Source organism: Taudactylus pleione, unplaced genomic scaffold, assembly GCF_031769625.1.
Source record: "Taudactylus pleione unplaced genomic scaffold, aTauple2 ptg000347l, whole genome shotgun sequence".
Lineage (NCBI taxonomy): Eukaryota > Metazoa > Chordata > Amphibia > Anura > Myobatrachidae > Taudactylus > Taudactylus pleione.
Window position 1 is genome coordinate 1621904 of NW_028284748.1, and position 18668 is coordinate 1640571.

At 46.4% G+C, this 18668-nt stretch overlaps 1 protein-coding gene across 1 annotated transcript in view; it reads right to left on the bottom strand.

The window, feature by feature from the left end:
- SH3GL1 (SH3 domain containing GRB2 like 1, endophilin A2) overlaps nt 1–18668 on the bottom strand; it is a 77949-nt gene that overhangs the window by 18839 nt on the left and 40442 nt on the right. Inside the window, exon 6 of the mRNA XM_088444088.1 lies at nt 14672–14830. Coding sequence (XP_088300214.1) covers nt 14672–14830 — 159 coding nt within the window. The remainder of the gene's footprint in view (nt 1–14671; nt 14831–18668) is intronic.

Below are 18668 nucleotides of genomic sequence, written 5' to 3' on the forward strand. Positions count from 1 at the left end.
AACGGATATATCTGATTATATACATAGGAACCACCTTCTGGATATATATGTTAAAAAAGTTATTTCATTTACATCTTTCTGCATGTGAATTGTGTATTTGATGCCAAATTTATACTATTGATAGTTGACATAGTAGTGCAATTCTCATTGTGCAAATAGGTGTGGTTTATTTTAATTTGGTAGTATTTAAATTGTTCATTTATAAGGAAAGAACAGTTGGGTTTTTATATCCCTGTAAGATGTATTCTGTATAAGGTGCCGGGAATCTGTTTACCGGATCTGCGGGAGTACAAAAGGAAGAGGATGTGTCCAAGTCAGCCATGCCTTGAAAAAGACCCATATAGGGTAGAAACGCGTTGGCAGCTGACTTGGAGACTGAGATTATGATAACTTAGCTATTGGAGGTGCGTGAGATAAGGACTACTCAGCGAACAGGTCGCAGATGTTCGCTGGATGCCGGAGCAGCTGCGACCCATACAACTAGATTGCCATACACAGTGCATGAGCCGCGGGTGAGAGCCGCGAGTCAAAGCTCAGGTGCACGTCGGATAGTGTGAGGAGAGCGGACAGGTCCCGGGTGAGAGCCGAGCCCTTAATACCATCTGCTGCCCAGAGGATTTACCAACCTGGTTTTATCAGGTGAATAGGATTTCTTCTGTTGGATATACCCTGACTATCACAGACGGAGCTTATTACGCTGCTAATTGCTGGGTCCCTGCAGGTCCGGTAAGCAACTCCTATTTTTGTCTTACACGGAGCTACCATTATTGAATGATACAAGTGTGATTTGAAGGAGGTCTATCCCCTTTTTAAGAAGATCTGTTTTGGAATTTTATTTTTTATTTTTATTGTGAATTTTTTTATTAAAAGCATTTTTTGGGGGAAATTATCGAGACACTCTATTGATCCTTTGGTGAACTATTATTATCTAACCTGCCCTTCAGGACCTATATGTATATATAGGTTTGAGACTCTATACTGATCTTTTGGTGAACTATTATAATCTAACCTGCCCTTCAGGACCTATATGCGAATATAGGTTTTAGGAATATAGTCCTTTTTTCGTGACTTTTAAACCACCAAGGACGACTATGAAGTAATATACGGGAGTTGTAGCATATTTTATATTACAGACACACCAGTATAAGACGTCACATGGTGAATTTACTATAAGAAAATACCCTTTAAATTCCATTAGTATTAGACGTCACATGGTGAATTTACTATAAAAAAATACTCTTCAATTGCCATATTTTAAGTGACCGATTTGATGGATTCATTATTCCAGTTTTTCTCTCCTGATGTTGTCTATGAATATTTCGATTCGGCATATTGATATGACATTGGATTTGAACATTTAAACACAGCGCTGCATTGTCTAACACGGTGTTCACACACCATTTGCATACTAGGAATGGCTATCTGCACTTACAAGTGACACTTCAGGCTCCTTCTATCTTGGTACATATTTATAGGTATGCCAATAATATTGACAACAATGTGAGCTATTGTATTGTAAACTGGGGATTATGTATCCACATTAATACAAAATGTTTGTATTGCCTATAATGGCTTCATGAAACAATGAATAAGAAAAAATCATTTTAAACTTCCACCCTCAAAATCATTGATATTCAGAAGTAAATATTGTCACTTTTAAGCCAATGTTTTGATAAATAATCCCCAGAAGTCTTCCATCCTACCACATGCATCCTTTATCACACTCCCCAAATAGCACTTTCTGTTCCTGTCTCACCTTGTTTCACTTTTCAACTTTTCCCCCTAATCTTATAATTATTAAACAGTTTGAGATTAGTGATCTTCTAGCCGCCAAGCTAAAATAAGGTTTGATCTACTAATTCTCATGGATTTGTCTATCATCTTCAACAAAGCTAAAAACTTATTTTCCACTTAATACTTTGGATAACCAAGGGATCAGTATTGGACACTAGTCTACACTGTGTACACTACTCCAGCTGGAAAATACATCTGCAGTTTTCAATTTCAGCAATATGGTGACAACATCCAACGTTCTATTTCCTCTCCCTACTTTAAACTTAAACCTAAAAGCTGGGTACACACCTAACAGATATCTGCAGATCGAGTGATCTGCAGATGATGGTTGTTCATATACACTGAACTACTGTTATCTGGCCGCGGGTCCTGCCGCGACCCCCTCTGCAGATATATCTGCCATCGACTGTGCAGCAGAGCCCATGCGATATGTCTGTGAACGACATCGTTCACAGACATATCTCTGGTACACACTGGCCGATATGCAGCCGATATATTGGCCGATCAAGTGATCGGCCAATATAACTGCCAGTGTGTACCCAGCACAAGACTGAACTACTGGCGTAGGAATCTTTAATTTAGATCCCCTCAAGCTCTTTTTCTGTTAAAAATCTAATCTTACGCTTCACCACCTTCTTTCTCTTCCGTTTCATTACCTTAGTTAATAAAATCCTGATAATGAGTTCACTCAATCCATGGTTTGATTATCGGGTAGGATTAAAATGAATTTTTCGATGTAAAAAAAGCAGATTATTACCCTCTTGTTTAAATGCTTGGCAAAAGCACAATCTGCTTCAATCACAACTACAAGTGTATTTGGGCAAGACTCAACTTTGTACATGCAGACATTAGACTTTTCACCCATCTTTGCCATTTGCTGAAGGATCTTAGGGGGTCATTCAGACCCGCTCGCGAGCGGTCGCTCGCTAGCGGGTCGATGTTGGGCAAATGCGCATGATGGAGGGAGCTCGGGGTCTCGCAATAAAGGGGGCGTGCTGTCGATGGTGAGTGACAGCACGCCCCCTTTGGTGGGCGTTCCGGGGGCGTAGCTGCCAGATGGAGGCGTTCCCATGGGAACGCCTACCGTCTGAGTCCGGCCCCACTGATATCACTAGTGATGTCAGTGGGAGTGATTTTGGCTCTGATAGAGCCAAAATCACTCCTGGGCTTGCGGCAGCGAGACCCTACCGCAGAGTCTCGTCGCAAGCCCGATGGTCTTGACCATCATCATGGACGCTCGCATAAGCTGTGGGTGGTAACCCACAACTATGCGAGCGTCCAAAAGGCCGCTCCACATTTAAATACAACGGCCCTGATTCAGAGCGAGCGCTCTGGTCAGAGCGTTCAGCTCTGAATCAGGCCCTTAATGTGACTGAGGACTAGGTTTGGTATGAGCCTCTGCTCTGGTATATTGATATTCAGTGGGGATTTAAGCCTCTCCAGATATTTTGCTATATAAATTTAGACATTTCCTGTTTAAAATCTTCTTAAATGTGAAATCTCTTGCGATTGCTGCACGTTTTCCTCCATTAACCTTGCACTCTTATTTTGACAAGTTTTCAAGCAAAAGCACAGATGTATCCCAAAGAAAGATTCTGTGACTCCTAGATTTATAAAGATGCTGTTGTCCTTCATCTCACTTGTCAGAGCAACTACTCTTCTGACTCCACTAATACAGAAATTAATATACTAGATTTCTCGAATGCCAACTAGCCCTTAACCATTGGAAAAGTAGTTGAGAAAAACAACATACAACTGGAAGTTGTTTTTCAGATTTTAAAAATAGATTTTAGATTGCTTGACATGTTGGACAAGGATCTTTGACATTTCAGTTTATGGGAAAGAAATAATAAGACTTATGGTAGACTTACCATTGATAACTCTTTCTTCGAGGGCCATAGGGTCCTCAGGGATACCATGGGGTAATGTGGTTGGAGAGATCCAGGCGCCAGTTAAAGCTTTCAGCTCCCAGGATGCCTGGGGTCCTCCTCCATATATACACCACCCCCAGCCCTTCAGTTTTGTAAACAAGTCTCAAGGCAGGAGAAGGAAAGAGAAGGAAGTACAATCGTACACCAGAAGCACTCTAACACAAGATGAGGGAATCCGTGACCGAAAGAAAAAATACCCAATGCAGCCAGGTGAGTCAGGGTGGGTGCCCTGTGGACCTCGAAGAAAAAGTTATCAATGGTGAGTCTACCATAACTCCTATTTTCTTCTTTAGGGTTAATAGTGATCCACAGGGATACCATGGGGTTGTCCTAAAGCAGTTCCCCTAAGGGTGGAGGACGCTCCTGAGCAGAAAGGAGAACTCGTCGCCCAAGGGAAGCATCCTGAGAGGCAAAAGTATCAAAGGCGTAGAATCTAAAAAAAGTGTGGACAGAAGACCACGTGGCTGCCTTGCACAATTGTTCAACAGAGGCACCACAACGGCCCTACAGACCGAGTAGAATGTGTTGTCACCGTATTTGGGACAGGGAGATCAGCCTGTGTGTACACCTGAGAGATAGTCATACGTAACCATCGAGCCAGGGTCTGCTTGTTAGCTGGCCATTTTTGTTTGTGAAAACCATATAATACAAAAAGAGCATCCTATTTTCTAGTTTGTACGCTCCGCATAGATAGAGAGAGCACGAAGGGAGGCTTCACCTAGAGAGATCTGGAGCCTGAAAAGCTGGAACTACAGTTTCTTCATTTACATGAAAATGGGACACTACCTTGAGAAGGTTACCAGCTCTATCCTGGTGAAAAATCAAAAATGGGGAGCGACAAGAGAGCGCTACCAAATCAGAGACTCTGCGTGCAGAAAAGATAGTGAGGAGAAAGTGTCTTCGCTGTCAACCATTTCAAGTCTACAGAGTCCAGAGGTTCAAATGGGGGAGCTTGTAGCCCCTTAAGAACCAAAGACAGATCCCACGGTGCTACCGGTGGGACAAAAGGAAGCTGAACTTGAACTTGCAGAACTCCCTGAAAACAAATTCTAACATCCGGTATTGAAGCAATCTTTCTCTGGAACCAGACTGAGGGCCTGATTAAGACTTGGGAACAGAGAGAGATATCTCTCTCAACTGATCATCTTCGTGAAACCATGCTGCACTGCAGGTGGTGCAGATTTAAAATGTGCAGAAAGATTTAGATTTGGGAGGAGTGTTTCCAAACTGACATCTAAATTGTAGAGTAATAATAAAGCTGTGCAGTATTTGTGGGCTACATGCAAAAGCAGCCAGTATTTACCCCACATGTAAAAAAAATTATGTATTTACACCCCTTGCATTGCAATATGGTTTGTTCAGGTTCACAGTTGAGAGAGATATCTCACTCTATTCCCAAGTCTGAATCAGGCCCTGAGTGCGCAGGTTTCTGGACTGTCAAAGTGGCCAGACGAAGACCAAGGCCTAAACCAGCCTGGAAAAAAGCCAGTACCCGGAAAATCCTAAACACCTTAGGATCATACTTCCTGTGGGAACACAATTGACCAAAAGAATGCCAAACCCTGTAATAGATGCGGGCAGAGGCAGGCTTTCATACCCTAAGCATCGTTTGAATCACAGAGCTGGTGAATCCTTTGATTTTTAAGATGGAAGATTCAAAAGCCACGCCGTCAAAGCTAGACAAGGTAAGTCCGAATGCCGGCAGGGACCCTGCGTCAACAGATCCTGCCACAGAGGTAGAGGATACGAACGGTCTATGGATAGATTTTTAATGTGTCGGTGAACAAATGACTTCTGGGCCAAGTTGGAGCCACTAGTATCACTGTTCCGCCTTCCTGCTTGAATTTCCTGTGGACTCTTGGGAGGAGGGAAATGGAGGAATGAGATAAGGTGCGTACACACTGGGCGATAAAGTGGACGACTGAACGATATCGTTATCGTTCAGCCGTCCACTTTATCGTCCATTTTTAACCCCAAGAAGATGAACAATAACAACGACACGCGTTCCCGCGGGTCGTTCGTCATTATCGTTCATCGGGCTGACATGCAGGCCAACTTGACAATCTCGTCAGGTTGCTGCATGTCAGGGAACGGGGGAGAGAGCCCAGCGCTGAACGATATCGTTAATGATATCGTTCAGCGGCTGTGCTCAATGTCATGAACGACATTGAGCACAGCCTGCCGGAGACAACACTACACGATATCGCTCATGGAGCATATCGTGTAGTGTGTACCCACCAATACACCAGCTTGAAGTCCCATTTTACTGCCAGTGCATTCACGAATGCTGCCGATGGGTCCCTGGACCCGTACCAGGGGGCCTTGTGGTTGTGACGTGATGCAATGAGGTCTATGTCTGGTAGACCCCATTTGTTCACCAAGAGCTCGAACACTCCCGAATGGTGAGACCACTCTCCGGTGTGTACGTCATGACGACTTAGGAAGTCTGCTTCCCAACTGAGGACTCCCTGTAGGAAGATGATGTTCTGCCCAAATCAGAACCTTTGTTACTTCTTTCATGGCTGCATGACTTTGCGTGCCTCCCTGATGATTGAGATAGGCCAGTGTAGTCACATTGTGGGACTGGATCTGGACCGGCCTGCTGTGGAGCAGGTCCTGTGCCATGATAAGTGCTTTGTATACTGCTCACAGCTCCAGAATGTTTATTGGCAGAGGACTTTCCCGATTTGTCCATCTTCCCTGAAAAGTGCAATGACCTGTCACTGCCCCCCATCCGCGAAGACTAGCGTCCGCGATGAGAGGCACCCAATTTGGAATCCAAAATGGGCACCCTTTGTCCAGATGATCCATTTTCAGCCACCACAAGAGGGAGAGGCAAACCTCTGGAGTGAGAAGTATCCTCTGGGACCTTATTAGCTGATACTGTCTGTTCCAGCTGGAGAAAATCAACCTTTGCAGAGGCCTGGAATGAAACTGAGCATACCCCACCATGTCGAAGGTGGATACCATTATCCCAGGACATGCATCGCTGATAGAATGGATACCCTTCGATTACGTAGCAGATTGCGTACTCGCAATGATAGGGCCGCAATCTTGTCCTCTGGTAGAAACACCCTTTGTACCTGAGAATCCAGAAGTGCTCCCAGAAGTACCATCTGCTGTGTTGGAGAAAGAGAGGATTTCTTCCAATTGATGATCCAGCTGTGGTCAGTTGAAAATTGTGTTGTAAAACATTAGGAGTATGTGTCAATATCAGAATATCGTCCAGATATGGAAGTATTCTGATTCCCCGAGGCCTGAGATATGCTGTCATAACTGCCATTATCTTGGTAAATGACCAGGGGGGGCTGTTGATAGGCCAAAGGGCAGTGCCTGAAATTGGTAATGATGTCGTAGGACAGCAAACCGTAGAAATTGTTGGTGGGATGGCGTAATAGAAACATACAGATACGCATCCTGAATGTCCAGGGAAACCATAAAATCCAGAGGCTCGATTGCCAAAATAATTGCCTGGAGAGTTTCCATACAGAACTTGGGTACATGGATAAACCTGTTGAAGGTTTTTAGATTTAGAATAGGACGATAAGATCCATTTGTTTTCTGAACCAAAAATAGATTGGAATAATAATCCCTTTCTTGTTGCAACACAGGAACCAGGATTATTACCCCTGTCTGCAGCAGGGAGTGAATGGCCTTCTGAAGGGCCAAGGCCTTGATCACACCTGATGGAGGATCTGTGCAAAAAAAATAATAAAAACTTCTGGGGAGGATGCCTCCGGAAAGTGAGGGCATACCCGAGAGACCACTTCTCGGACCCAGGCATCTGTTGTTGTTTGATGCCAGTAATCTGCAAACTGAAGAAGTCGGCCTCCCACCCGGAGACCCCCCCCAGGAGGAGGCCCGTCCCATTAGGCCGAGGGTTTGTCGTCTGGCATAGAAGCTGGACATCTGGCCGGCCCAGACCTCTTAGTTTCTCTGGATGTCCTGCGAAAACTAGACTGCTTGGAGGAAGATTGTTCCTTTGCTCATCCCTGAGGACGAAAGGACCGAAAAGTAAACTGCCTAGATTTTATTATACCTGTAGGTGGCAGACTTGCAGAATTTGAAGCCACCAGAGTAGCTTTTATCTTATCTAACTCTGCTCCAAATAGTATATTTCCATAGAAAGGTAAGGTTTCCAGAGCTTCTTTGAACCTCTATCAGCTTTCCAGGACCTTAATCAAAGGACTCTGCGTGCCACTTCTGAAGCTGCTGAATCAACTACTCAAAACACGATGCTTGGTAGGATATTAGCGTTCCCGCTAGGAAGGCAAAAAGCACCCTGCCCTCACCGCGCAGCGCCCCGCTAAGACAACCTGCGGGTGCAGTCTTCCACTGTGACCCGCGAGTGGGAAAATGTGCGGCGACCCGGTCACCGCTGGTGAATAGACGCTGGGTGCATGCGCCCGGCATCTATTCTACCTGTCAGCAGCGCTTGAGGGCTGCCCGGTGGGTCCGCACGTGCCGGGTACGCCCCGAAGAGAGACGAAAAGGGGACACGTCTTATAGACATGCCCTCTTTTCGGGTCTGCCTGCCACCGGAGCTAGAGTGAACACTAGATATAGAACACTATATACCTGGCCCATGGGAAAGGTATACAGGGAGACTGACCCAAAACCTCCTGAGACCACAGCTACAGCAGCGCACCGATAGTGGACTGGGAGCGTCTCATATACACGAGGTGGGTAGAAAAAGCGACCCAGATGCACAAAAACATTTGAAGGGACTGTATCTGGGTTGGGGAAGGAGCTGCTGGGGAAGCGCCTACCTCCCCTAAGCTGCAGCAACCGGCCGGGTACATTGGCCTCGTGGCAGCAGAAGCATCTGCTGCCGATCCTTGGCGTCAGATGATAAAGGCCCCGGTGGTCTAGTGAGGACGTGGACACTACGGGTCCTGACTGCAGCGGCTGCCGGTGCTTCTCCTGCGCCGGAGGCAAGGACTACCGGGTGCGATTCCCCGTAAGCAAGAAATCGCCTTACTTGACATCTCCGTGCATCTGATTGCAGTCTGGGTCTCAGCATCGCTGCTAGCAAGCTCAGTCGAGACCCGCCGAAATCACCAGCCCAGTTACTGGTGTTGTGGCCCGGTTGGGGTAGACGGAGTCGCAGTACATGAGTCTTAACTCAGACGCTCAGTACTGCCAACAAAAACAAAAAAAATAAAATAAAACATAAAATAAAAGCCTAGGACAGCCTGAGCAGTCCCGTTACAAAGGTGCGTCTGAATCCTGCAGCACCAAACGAACAACTAAAGGCCTGTGGCTGGGTACATATGGAGGAGGACGCGAGGCATCCTGGGAGCTGAAAGCTTTAACTGTTTGGTGCCTGGATCTCTCCAACCACATTACTGCATGGTATCCCTGTGGACCCCTATGGACCCTGAAGAAGAAAAATAGACTTTCATATCTCAAAGAATAGATCAGGCGACTGTGGAGGTCACTGGAGTTCACTGAACTCATTGTCATGTTAATGGAACTAGCTTGTGGTTTGTGACATGGTGCGTTATGCTGGAAATGGTCATAAGATGAATGTGGTCATATAAAGGCATGCACATGGACCGCAATAATACTGAGATAGGTTGTGGCATTTAAACAATGTTCAGTTGGTAATAAAGGGCTAAATATTTCTAAAGAGCACATGAACTGTTGACAGAAGGGAAGATGGATCCATGTTGATCATACCAAATGTTGACCTTTCCATGAGCATGTATCGGTATAAAATCAAGATCAGATAAGGCAATATGATTCCAAACTTCAAAGATACAGATTGCAAAAAGAGGACTCGTGTCTTACGTGATTAAGTCCTTTTCTTAGAACTCCATAGGAGACACAGGCAGCGACCATGTGTATAGGGTGGAGCAGGAGGAGTCCGGGCACCAACTAGTGCCCCCTATATCCCGCCTCCACTCCAGCCGCAGGCAGGCCAGTTAAGTTAACAAGCCCAAGGCAGGAGCGAGGAAGAGGAGAAGGAAAACTGACCTATACACCCACCCAACACAACACCCCTAAATGCTAAAGAACTGGAAACAGTAAAAAAAAGCCTGCCAGCCCGATGCGTCATGGTGGGCGACCTGTGTCTACTATGGAGTTCGAAGAAAAGGACTTAACCAGGTAAGACAAGTCCTCTTTATTTCTTTACAGTCCATAGCGGACACAGGCAGAGACCATGGGACGTCCCAAAGCAATCCCATTACGGAAGGGGACGCGCCAGAGCTGCGCTGAAAACCCCTTCAGCCAAAAGCCACGGCAGCAAAGGTGTCAAATGAACAGAACCGGAATAAAAAAAGTGTGGGCGGAGGACCATAGGGCCTCTCCACGAAGCTGCTCAGCCGAGGCACCTCTGGCGAGCCACGCAAGAAGTAACCACCAATCAAGTGAAAAAATCCTACTGTAAAGACGTAACAGAAAGTACTGCCATCACTGAAGCATGACGGAAAATCAAATGGAGCCAACTGGCTAAGTCCAGTGTGGAAACCGACCAGGCCAGTTTCTGAAATTCAGAAAGGACAGTCCGCCTCACAGAGAACCAGAGTCCTAACCACAAAGAACCGGAGGGTCGGCACATTCCAAAGAGGCCTCCTCTGTATAAAAATAGGTGCCTGAAACACAGGGACCAAACAGTCCTGGGTGATGAGAAACCAAGGGACTACCATAGAAATGTAGCCTAAGCAATTCAAAGAACAGCCCAGTCCCAGTGAAAAGCCACAATGGGGAGGCACAGGACAACGCGCCCCAGAGAAACACTCAGCAGAAGCAGGAAAGCAGTCATCCACGTAAACCAACGAATGTCAGCAGAGCCCAAAGGCTCAAATGGCGGTGACTGAAGAGTACAAAGCAGAAAAGAAAAAGGCTAAAGAGCCGAAGAACAACACCATCCGAGGAGAACTTGATCGTAGGTCAGGCATCAGAGCAATTAGTCTCTGAAGAGGACAAAAAGGGTGGAAACCTCGAAGAAGAGAGGCGGAGGGACAAATCCAGCCCCACCTGCAGAAGGGAGAGGACCCAAGAGAAGGAAACCCTCTGGGAATAAAATTCTAGTCAGAACACCAAGCAAAGTAAATCCACCCAAGCAGTGAGAAAGTCTTGCAGAGGAGAACTTTCAGGCACACAGCATAGTACGAATGACCAACCTGGAGAACCCTGAAGAGTCAAGAGCAACGAGACAGGCAACCAGGACTACCATGCCTCCCTCCCACTGCAGCCTGCGGAGGACCCACGGAATCGGAGGGAAAACATACGAGAGAATGAACTCCTGCCAGACCGGCAAGTCGTCCACCCGAAAAGCTCCCGGAACCCTGGTACAGGAGCAGTACCTTGGTAGTCTGTTTTCAGGATGAGATGCCATCAAGAAGAAGACCCGCTGAACCCTGTAATCCAGCAAGGCCTCCAGAAGGTACATCTCCTGCGACGGAGTCCAGGTGGAATACATCCCATTGATGAGCTTTCCGTCGGACTGGAGGAGACCTATTGGGAGACCAATGTGTTCCTTGAGAACATCCGGAGACAGGGCAAGGATCAGAAGGTTGTTTAGAGAAGGTAGAAAGCGGATGCCCCTGTGGCGTAAATGATTTACCATGACTTTTGTTAAAAGTTGAGGTGCCCTGGAAAGACCAAATGGCAATGTCTGAAAATTAAAATGCTCCTCTCAGACCACAAGCCAGAGAAAACACTGGTGACTGGGTCGGATAGGAAACTGCAAATAGGTCTCCAAGGAGGCCCTGAGATCCCCCAGAGCCAGTGCCAGAAAGATGGATAGAGACTCCATGCAGACTCACCAAAAAGTCTGTTGAGGATTATCAGGTGAACAAAGAGAGTCCTTGCCTCTCTAAGGGGAACTGGAACACGCACTGAGGAGGCCAGCAGGGTGTGAATGGAGTCCCCCAGTAAAGTAGGATCTGAGGCCTTTTCTTGAAGGCTACGGCGTAGCCCCAGGAGAGAAAAACTCACCCTCAGGCATTCTACGTGGTCGCCATGCAGGTGATGTAAACAGCAAAAGTCAGCCTCCCACGCTGGAAGCCCCACAGGTGAAGGTCTGCCTTGTCAATCGCAAGCCTGTCAGTAGGCTTGGAGGTAGGGTAACTAGTAGACCTGGGGTGTTTAGCTTGGGGCCTGGAAGAGTAAACGAGAGCCTTGAGAAAGGTTGGCCCTTGCCCTTCTCTCAGAGGAAAGAAGCAAAAATTAGAAGTTCGCGACCTAGGTCATAGAAGGGAGGAAGGTTGTCCTGGATGTCGTCTTTGTGGCTACAATCCTTTCAAAAACAGGATCCCAGCGAATGACCTGACAGCGGAAGAGCCCCCTTGGTCCTCCAAAAGTCAGAGTCAGCGCGCCAGAAATTAAGCCAGAGAGCTCGCCTAACAGCTACCAAGGATGCAGACACCCTGAAGTCAGGACACCAGTATCTGTTGTTGCCACTCCTATATAAGAGGCCACCCTCTGATGTTCTCACCTGACGCAGCACATTCCAATGGGAAACTGAGCTGAGGCTCTCCTAAAAATCATCCGTCCAACCTCCAATGGCTTTAGCTACCTAAGCAGAAGTCAGGGTTGAACACGCGATTGCGTCTGCAGAATATAAGTCCCTTTTGAGGGAAGTTCCATTGGCCTGTCCGTTGGATCCCAGGGGATGCTGTATTTGGACTACGAAGGGTAGCATTTTTGACTAGGCGGGCCATGTGAGCGCCCAGTGAGGTGGAGGCTCATTATGCCCGGTCCGCAGCAGGTAGAGAATTGAAGAAGGCAATGCGCTTAGAAACCTGGAGGTGCCTATTAGGGTGAGCCCTCCGTAGAAGGTCCACACGCTGCACAAGAGACAGGAATTCTGCAGAAACAGTCTACCGAAGCTTTAAAACCGAAGCGTCAGCCTTAGAGGTCTGTAGCCTACAGCACCTGGTATTACCAAGCGGTCCATGTACTAACCAGGCCTGACCCTGTTTAGCTTCCGATATCAGACAATATCGGGTGTGTTTAGGGTGGTGTGGCCGTAGGCTTCGGCATCTTTAAATCAAAGAACAGCTCTCATCCCGTTAAACCGGGCGGCTACATCTAGCTGTGGTATGGGATAAACGAAGGTCTCTTCTGAAATATTAGACAATGTCCCAGTGAGCTGAGGAACTTCAGATTACCAAACAGGGACACAGCACTATCTAGACTGGTGCAGGAAGTGCGGTTCTTGTCCAGCCTCTGCTAGAAAGATGCGGGGACCTGCGATTAAAGCGAGACTGGCTGCATCCATGGCTCCTAAGGCAGAATGCTGTATGGTACCCAAATAGGTCCCAGTATGGATACTAGTAGGGTGAGCGGGCCATGGAGTTGCCAGTCTGTGTGACAGACACACTCGACACTGCAGAGGATGTGCATGAGCTCTTAGCCAACTGCAACCTTACCTATAGAAAAGAAGCCTAGACTGAGCAGTCTCTAACATGTGCCTTGCTCCTACAGGGCACCAAACAAAACTGACCTGCCTGAGGCTGGGGGAGGAGCTGGGGTTGCTGGGAGAAGCTTAACTAGTTGGTGCCCGGACTCCTCCTGCTCCACCCTATAACCATGGTCTCTGCCTGTGTCCCCTATTGACTGTGAAGAAGAATTGCATCTGCCCTAAACAGTATCCACCTACAAGTGAAAGAGTGCGAACTAAGCAAAGGGGTTTGCCCACTGTACACTCAGGGCCTGATTCAGAGCTCTTTAAGAGTGCTCGCTCTCAATCAGGGCGTTTTTTTTTATTATTTTGTGGCTGCCACCTGGCCGCTCGCTAAGCTGTGGGTGACCACCGACCGCTTTTGCGGGCGTCCAGGTGATGGTTGCGATGGTAGGGTCTTGTCCATCGCAAGCCCCAGAGAGAGCTTCCTGCTTCCTGTAGGGTCTTGTCCGTCGCAAGCCCCAGAGAGAGCTTCCTGCTCTAACAGATCAGGAAGCTCTCCACTGACATCACTGGTGATGTCAGTGGTGCCTCCCACAAACGCCAGGCATTACTTCGGGAACGCCTCCGTTTGTGTAGCCACCCCCCCTGCCCCGCCTAAAAAACGGGGCGAGCTGTCAATCAACATCGACAGCCGCCCCTTTTGTAGCGAGTCCCGGAGCGAGAGAATTTCTCTCGCGCTCCGGGGCTTGCGTATGTGCGCCGCATGCGCAGTACCCCACCATCGACCCACTTGCGAGCGCTGTGTGCTCGCGACTGGGTCTGAATCTGGCCCTCACTTTCCTGTTCTTTACTCACAGGAGTGGAACCAGATGTAGTATTCCACAATCTCTGGCACCAACAATCTTTAGAATTTTTTTTTTTATCCATTCTAGTTTTTGGTGTGAACAACAACTACTGAACCTCTTGACTAGGTCTGCATGCTTTTTATGCATTGAGGTGCTGCCACAGGAGCTGTACATGTGTACATAGTAAAATGGCACTGTGGGTAAAAAATACCCCTTTAAAAATCTGTGCTCTGCAGAAAAAAAAATATAGCGCAATCACTGTCCTCCATTAATACATCCATCACTAGTCACACCATCTACATACTGGAATCTTCAGTCATACCGATAAGTACTTCTGCATTTCTCCAAGCGTTGTTGATGGGAAGAGCATGCAGCTGCTGGAGCCATCCTATTAGGTCTCAATCACAGGAAATCCATCCGTCTAAGTTTTCAATTATTTTGTGTTCCTACAGTGAAGTGCTATTACAAAGATGGAAGCCTGGCTCATTGATGTGAATGGCTAGCACTCTGTTACAGGTCTATTAATACGTTGCCCCTCCTGTAGAATACAAAGGTATAGTACTAACAGTAACTGTACTAGAGTGATATAATCTGCATGGTACATATATTCCAGATGAATGACTAGGCTGCTTTATAATTTGCAGGTTGTTTGACATGTCAGAACAACTAAACGGAAATATAAAAATGGTTATCTTAAACACATTTCATTCAACAATACATGATAGAGTGCTAAAGTTCCTTACATCAGTATCCAGAAGATTAACCATGCTCGTCTCTGCCACTTCTTTAGACTCGATGAACTTTTCCAAGGCTTGTCTTAGCTCCTCATCTGGAATCTTTCCCTGACGCTTTTTTTTGTAGTCATAATCCAGCCTGCGACCCTCTAGTTTCTTCAGGTGGTGCTAAGGAGAAACAAAAGTTATTCATATAGAACAGGGGTGGGGAACCTTTTCTCTGCCGAGGGCCGTTTTGATATATATAACATTATTTGCGGGCCCGGTGCAGGCCACACCCCCTCCGTGTGATGTCACATGGGGACGGGGTCACAATCGCCAGTGATTACAGCAATGCCTGGAGCAACCTGAGGAGCTGTAAGGGCAGCGATGTGACAGTCTGAAGCATCCTAAGGACGCTCCAGGCGGCACTTCTACATAGATTCTGGCCGCAGGGTGGCATTATAGGCACCCTGATTTCCAGATGAGGCTAGCAGAAAAAAGCTCAGGGAGCCAAACCAAATGATTCCAGAGGGCTTATAGGGCCCCTGGGCATGAGGTTCCCCATCCCTGATATAGAACAATGTTTTGTAGGTTGAGGTAGCAAAACTTCAGATAATCTTAAAAGATCAACAAGCCAACCAGGACTCCTACTGGACTTGCTGAATGATGCAGACAGCAATTTGTAAGTTCCCTCAATGAAACCATGCAATTTTACTGACTTTGTGTTAGGATCCACAGGTAGCGGATCATCTTGGCGGCAGTTCCCAGTCTTGTTCACTACTGGAGACTGCATCTAATGGTGTTTTGTCTGTGTTCAGTTCATAGCCTGTCATTCCTGTCTGTCTGTTTTTCTCAGCTGCTACTATTCATCTGCCTCTCTGCAGATCTCAGGTGCAGATCAGCCAGTGATTAGGAATTCTCTCTGCTGGAGTCGGCTCTGATTGGGTCATGCTTCTCTAATGGTGCATACACACGGTACAACTTGAACCACCATAGATATCGTTGATAGCTTTCCCTCCAACTTTCTGTAGTGCAGGGCAAACGATTTTGGTTGTACACACTGATGGATATCTATGATCGATATTTCAGTGAAGCTATCTTTTTACAGACAAATCTTTACAAAATCGTCCAAGTTGGCCTGCATGCATGAAAGACCATAGATATCGTTATCGTTCAGGCAGGAACGCGCATCGTTGGTCGTTGTCAGGTTGGTGACTGCAAGAAAGAACAATATCATTCAAATCGCTCATAAAAGTTGTACCGTGTGTACACACCATTACAGCCAGCCCTGCACTCTGTGCTGGTTATACTGTCTAAACATCAGTGCGCAGACTGTTTCCCAGCTTCCAAGCTGCACCAGCGCACAGACTATTTCCCAGCTTCCAAGCTGCACCAGTGCACAGACTGTTTTTCGGCTCCCAAGCCGCAACATCGGCCTCCGGCCACTCGACTGGCTCTCCAGCCGCACCAACGGCCTTCAGCTGCACAGTTCGTACTTTGGACTATCCTTTTATACGTTCTTGCCTGTTTTTTGTGACAATAAAGTCACTTATTTTGATTTCATACTACATCTCCTGGTGTCTCTCTCCTTAAGGTATTCTGGTCGTCTAGGCCCCCAGACAACCGTAACACTTTGGTTCCAGTTATTGGGAGCTGTGAAACGGCATAAGTGTTACCAATAAATGAAAGTTATGGTGCATACACACGTAGCGATTTTAAAGAACGATTTGAACGATATCGTTATCGTTCTAATTCCTCATTTAAAAAAGGACCCTACCAGCAACGTGTGGCCACGTATGGACGATAGCGATATCGTCCATCGGCCGTACAACTTGCTCGATATTGAGCATGTTACTATAGGGACCTTGCTATAGTCGCCGGTAAGTACAGATGCGCCCAGCTAGTTTGTTGCTCATAGAGCGCCATTCAGGCCTCCTGTGTCGCGCCATGGAACGTCACGTGATGGCTGTACTGTGGCATTCTACAACGAAAGATAGACCATGGCATGTAATACACTGCTTAACCTCTAGGTGGCGAGTGCTCCACTGATAAAATTTGAACTGCGGTGGGATGTTGAGAGAAATGCTTTCAGTTCAGTAGAGTTCTTTAAAATAACAACTTCAGTTGCTCTGTCATTATGTAATGCTTAGTGTGCGTCTTCTGGTCAATGTAAGATACTGTATGGCTGCTTTATTGGGAGTCGGTACAGTAATATGCATCTACTGTAGGGTCACTTTTAGGGACAGGGACTTTGCAGCACAGTAATAGAGATGAGTCCACATACATCTTTCCTCCGTGCGCTACAAGTTGCTCCACACATAGCGCAGGAGTGCTGTGTGATTCAGTAGCGCCGAGCGTCTTTTATGCGTTTTTTACCCTAAAATGTGAGCCAGTACGGGTGTATCTGCAAGCAAATCACTACGTTAAAGTGTTAGTCGCTATTAGTGTAACGTAACGTTTCGCGTGCAGATACATCCGCAATGGCTCACATAACATAATGCTGCATACCATTTTCATCAGCAGAAGCTGCCTGTGCCATCAGTTCGATCCGCTGTATGATTCAGAAGCATTTGAAGGTAAAAAGTTGCATAAAAGATGCTCGCGCTACCGAGTCATGCCATGACATGGTGCGACTAGATGGCCTTTTTAAAGGTGCAAGGAGGCTGGATGTATGAGAACCCATCTGTATGTGTATTTGTATAAATTACAGAATTCACACACACCATCAAGTGATTTATTTTTAATCTAGTAGTGAAGATTTATAAACTAAAGAAGAAAAACCCCCCCCCCCCAAAAAAACCACCCCTTCCATGAGTCGAACCCCGGACCACCAAGGTGCAAGGTAAAGACCTTAACCACTAGGCCACACACTCTAGCCATGTTGAGAGCTGCACCTGTCGTGTATGTGATGTGAAGTGTGCAAATTAAATCAGGCAATGTGTACAATGTCAATAGCGGTCTCAGTATGCCGCAGCATTGAATATAAGCAAATGATGCTGGGGGTGGTGGTGAGCCATACAATGAGCTCAATGGAGTTGAATAGTAATTGTGTGATGGTGCGGGGAGGTGGTGAAGGAACTTGGGTGGCCATACACAGAGAGGAAGGGAGAAGGGAAGTGCAAAGTAGTGTATTTTAAAAGTATTGAACCTGATATGATTTATCTTTATGAAAAACTTGCCCCTTGTTATGTGTACAATACAATGTCTACTGTATAGCAGAAATGCCAAGTGGTGGGATGTCGAGAGAAATCATTTGAGTCTAAGGTTACAGGAGTGCTGTGTGACTCTGTTGCGCAGAGCATCTTTTTACCATAAGTTGAGTCTTATTAGCACAAGCAGCCTCTGCTGATTAAAATGATATGCAGCATGCCTATGTTCTGTGAGCTAGTACGGGTGTATCTGCAAGTAAATCACTACGTTAAAGTGTTACAGTCGCTGTTAGTGTAACGTAGCATTTCGCGTGCAGATACACCCGAACTGGCTCACAGAATATAGGCATGTTGCATATCATTTTAATCAGCAGAAGCTGATTGTGATATCAATTGGCATCGCTGTGTGATTCAGATGCATTTGAAGATAGAAAGTTGCATAAAAGATTCTCGCGTAACAGAGTCATGCCTTATTAGTACAGTACATGTAAACACATTCATCATGTCTCAGTGAAAGCTGTGCATGCCTGTGACCCCTGTCTGAGCCCATGAGACAAACATTTTTTGTTTTTTAATAGTATAGAACTCACACATACTGTACTATTATTATTTAATACTTTATTACACATTCTTCCATGACCAAAATGCTATACTATAGTGTACCAAATCACAGCTTCTGTCAGCCAATCAAAGAGCGGTGATACAGAAAATGCATTGGAACTCTGATGCATGTGCTGTGTAGTTTGGGAAAAGTGACACCTGGTGGACAAAAAGTTGTATTACACGATATTACTTTTTTCCAGTGCTACGCTACGTTCTGTTAAGAAATATTCTGTGTGGCGCGAGATGTATGGTGCGCTACATGGCTGTATGGA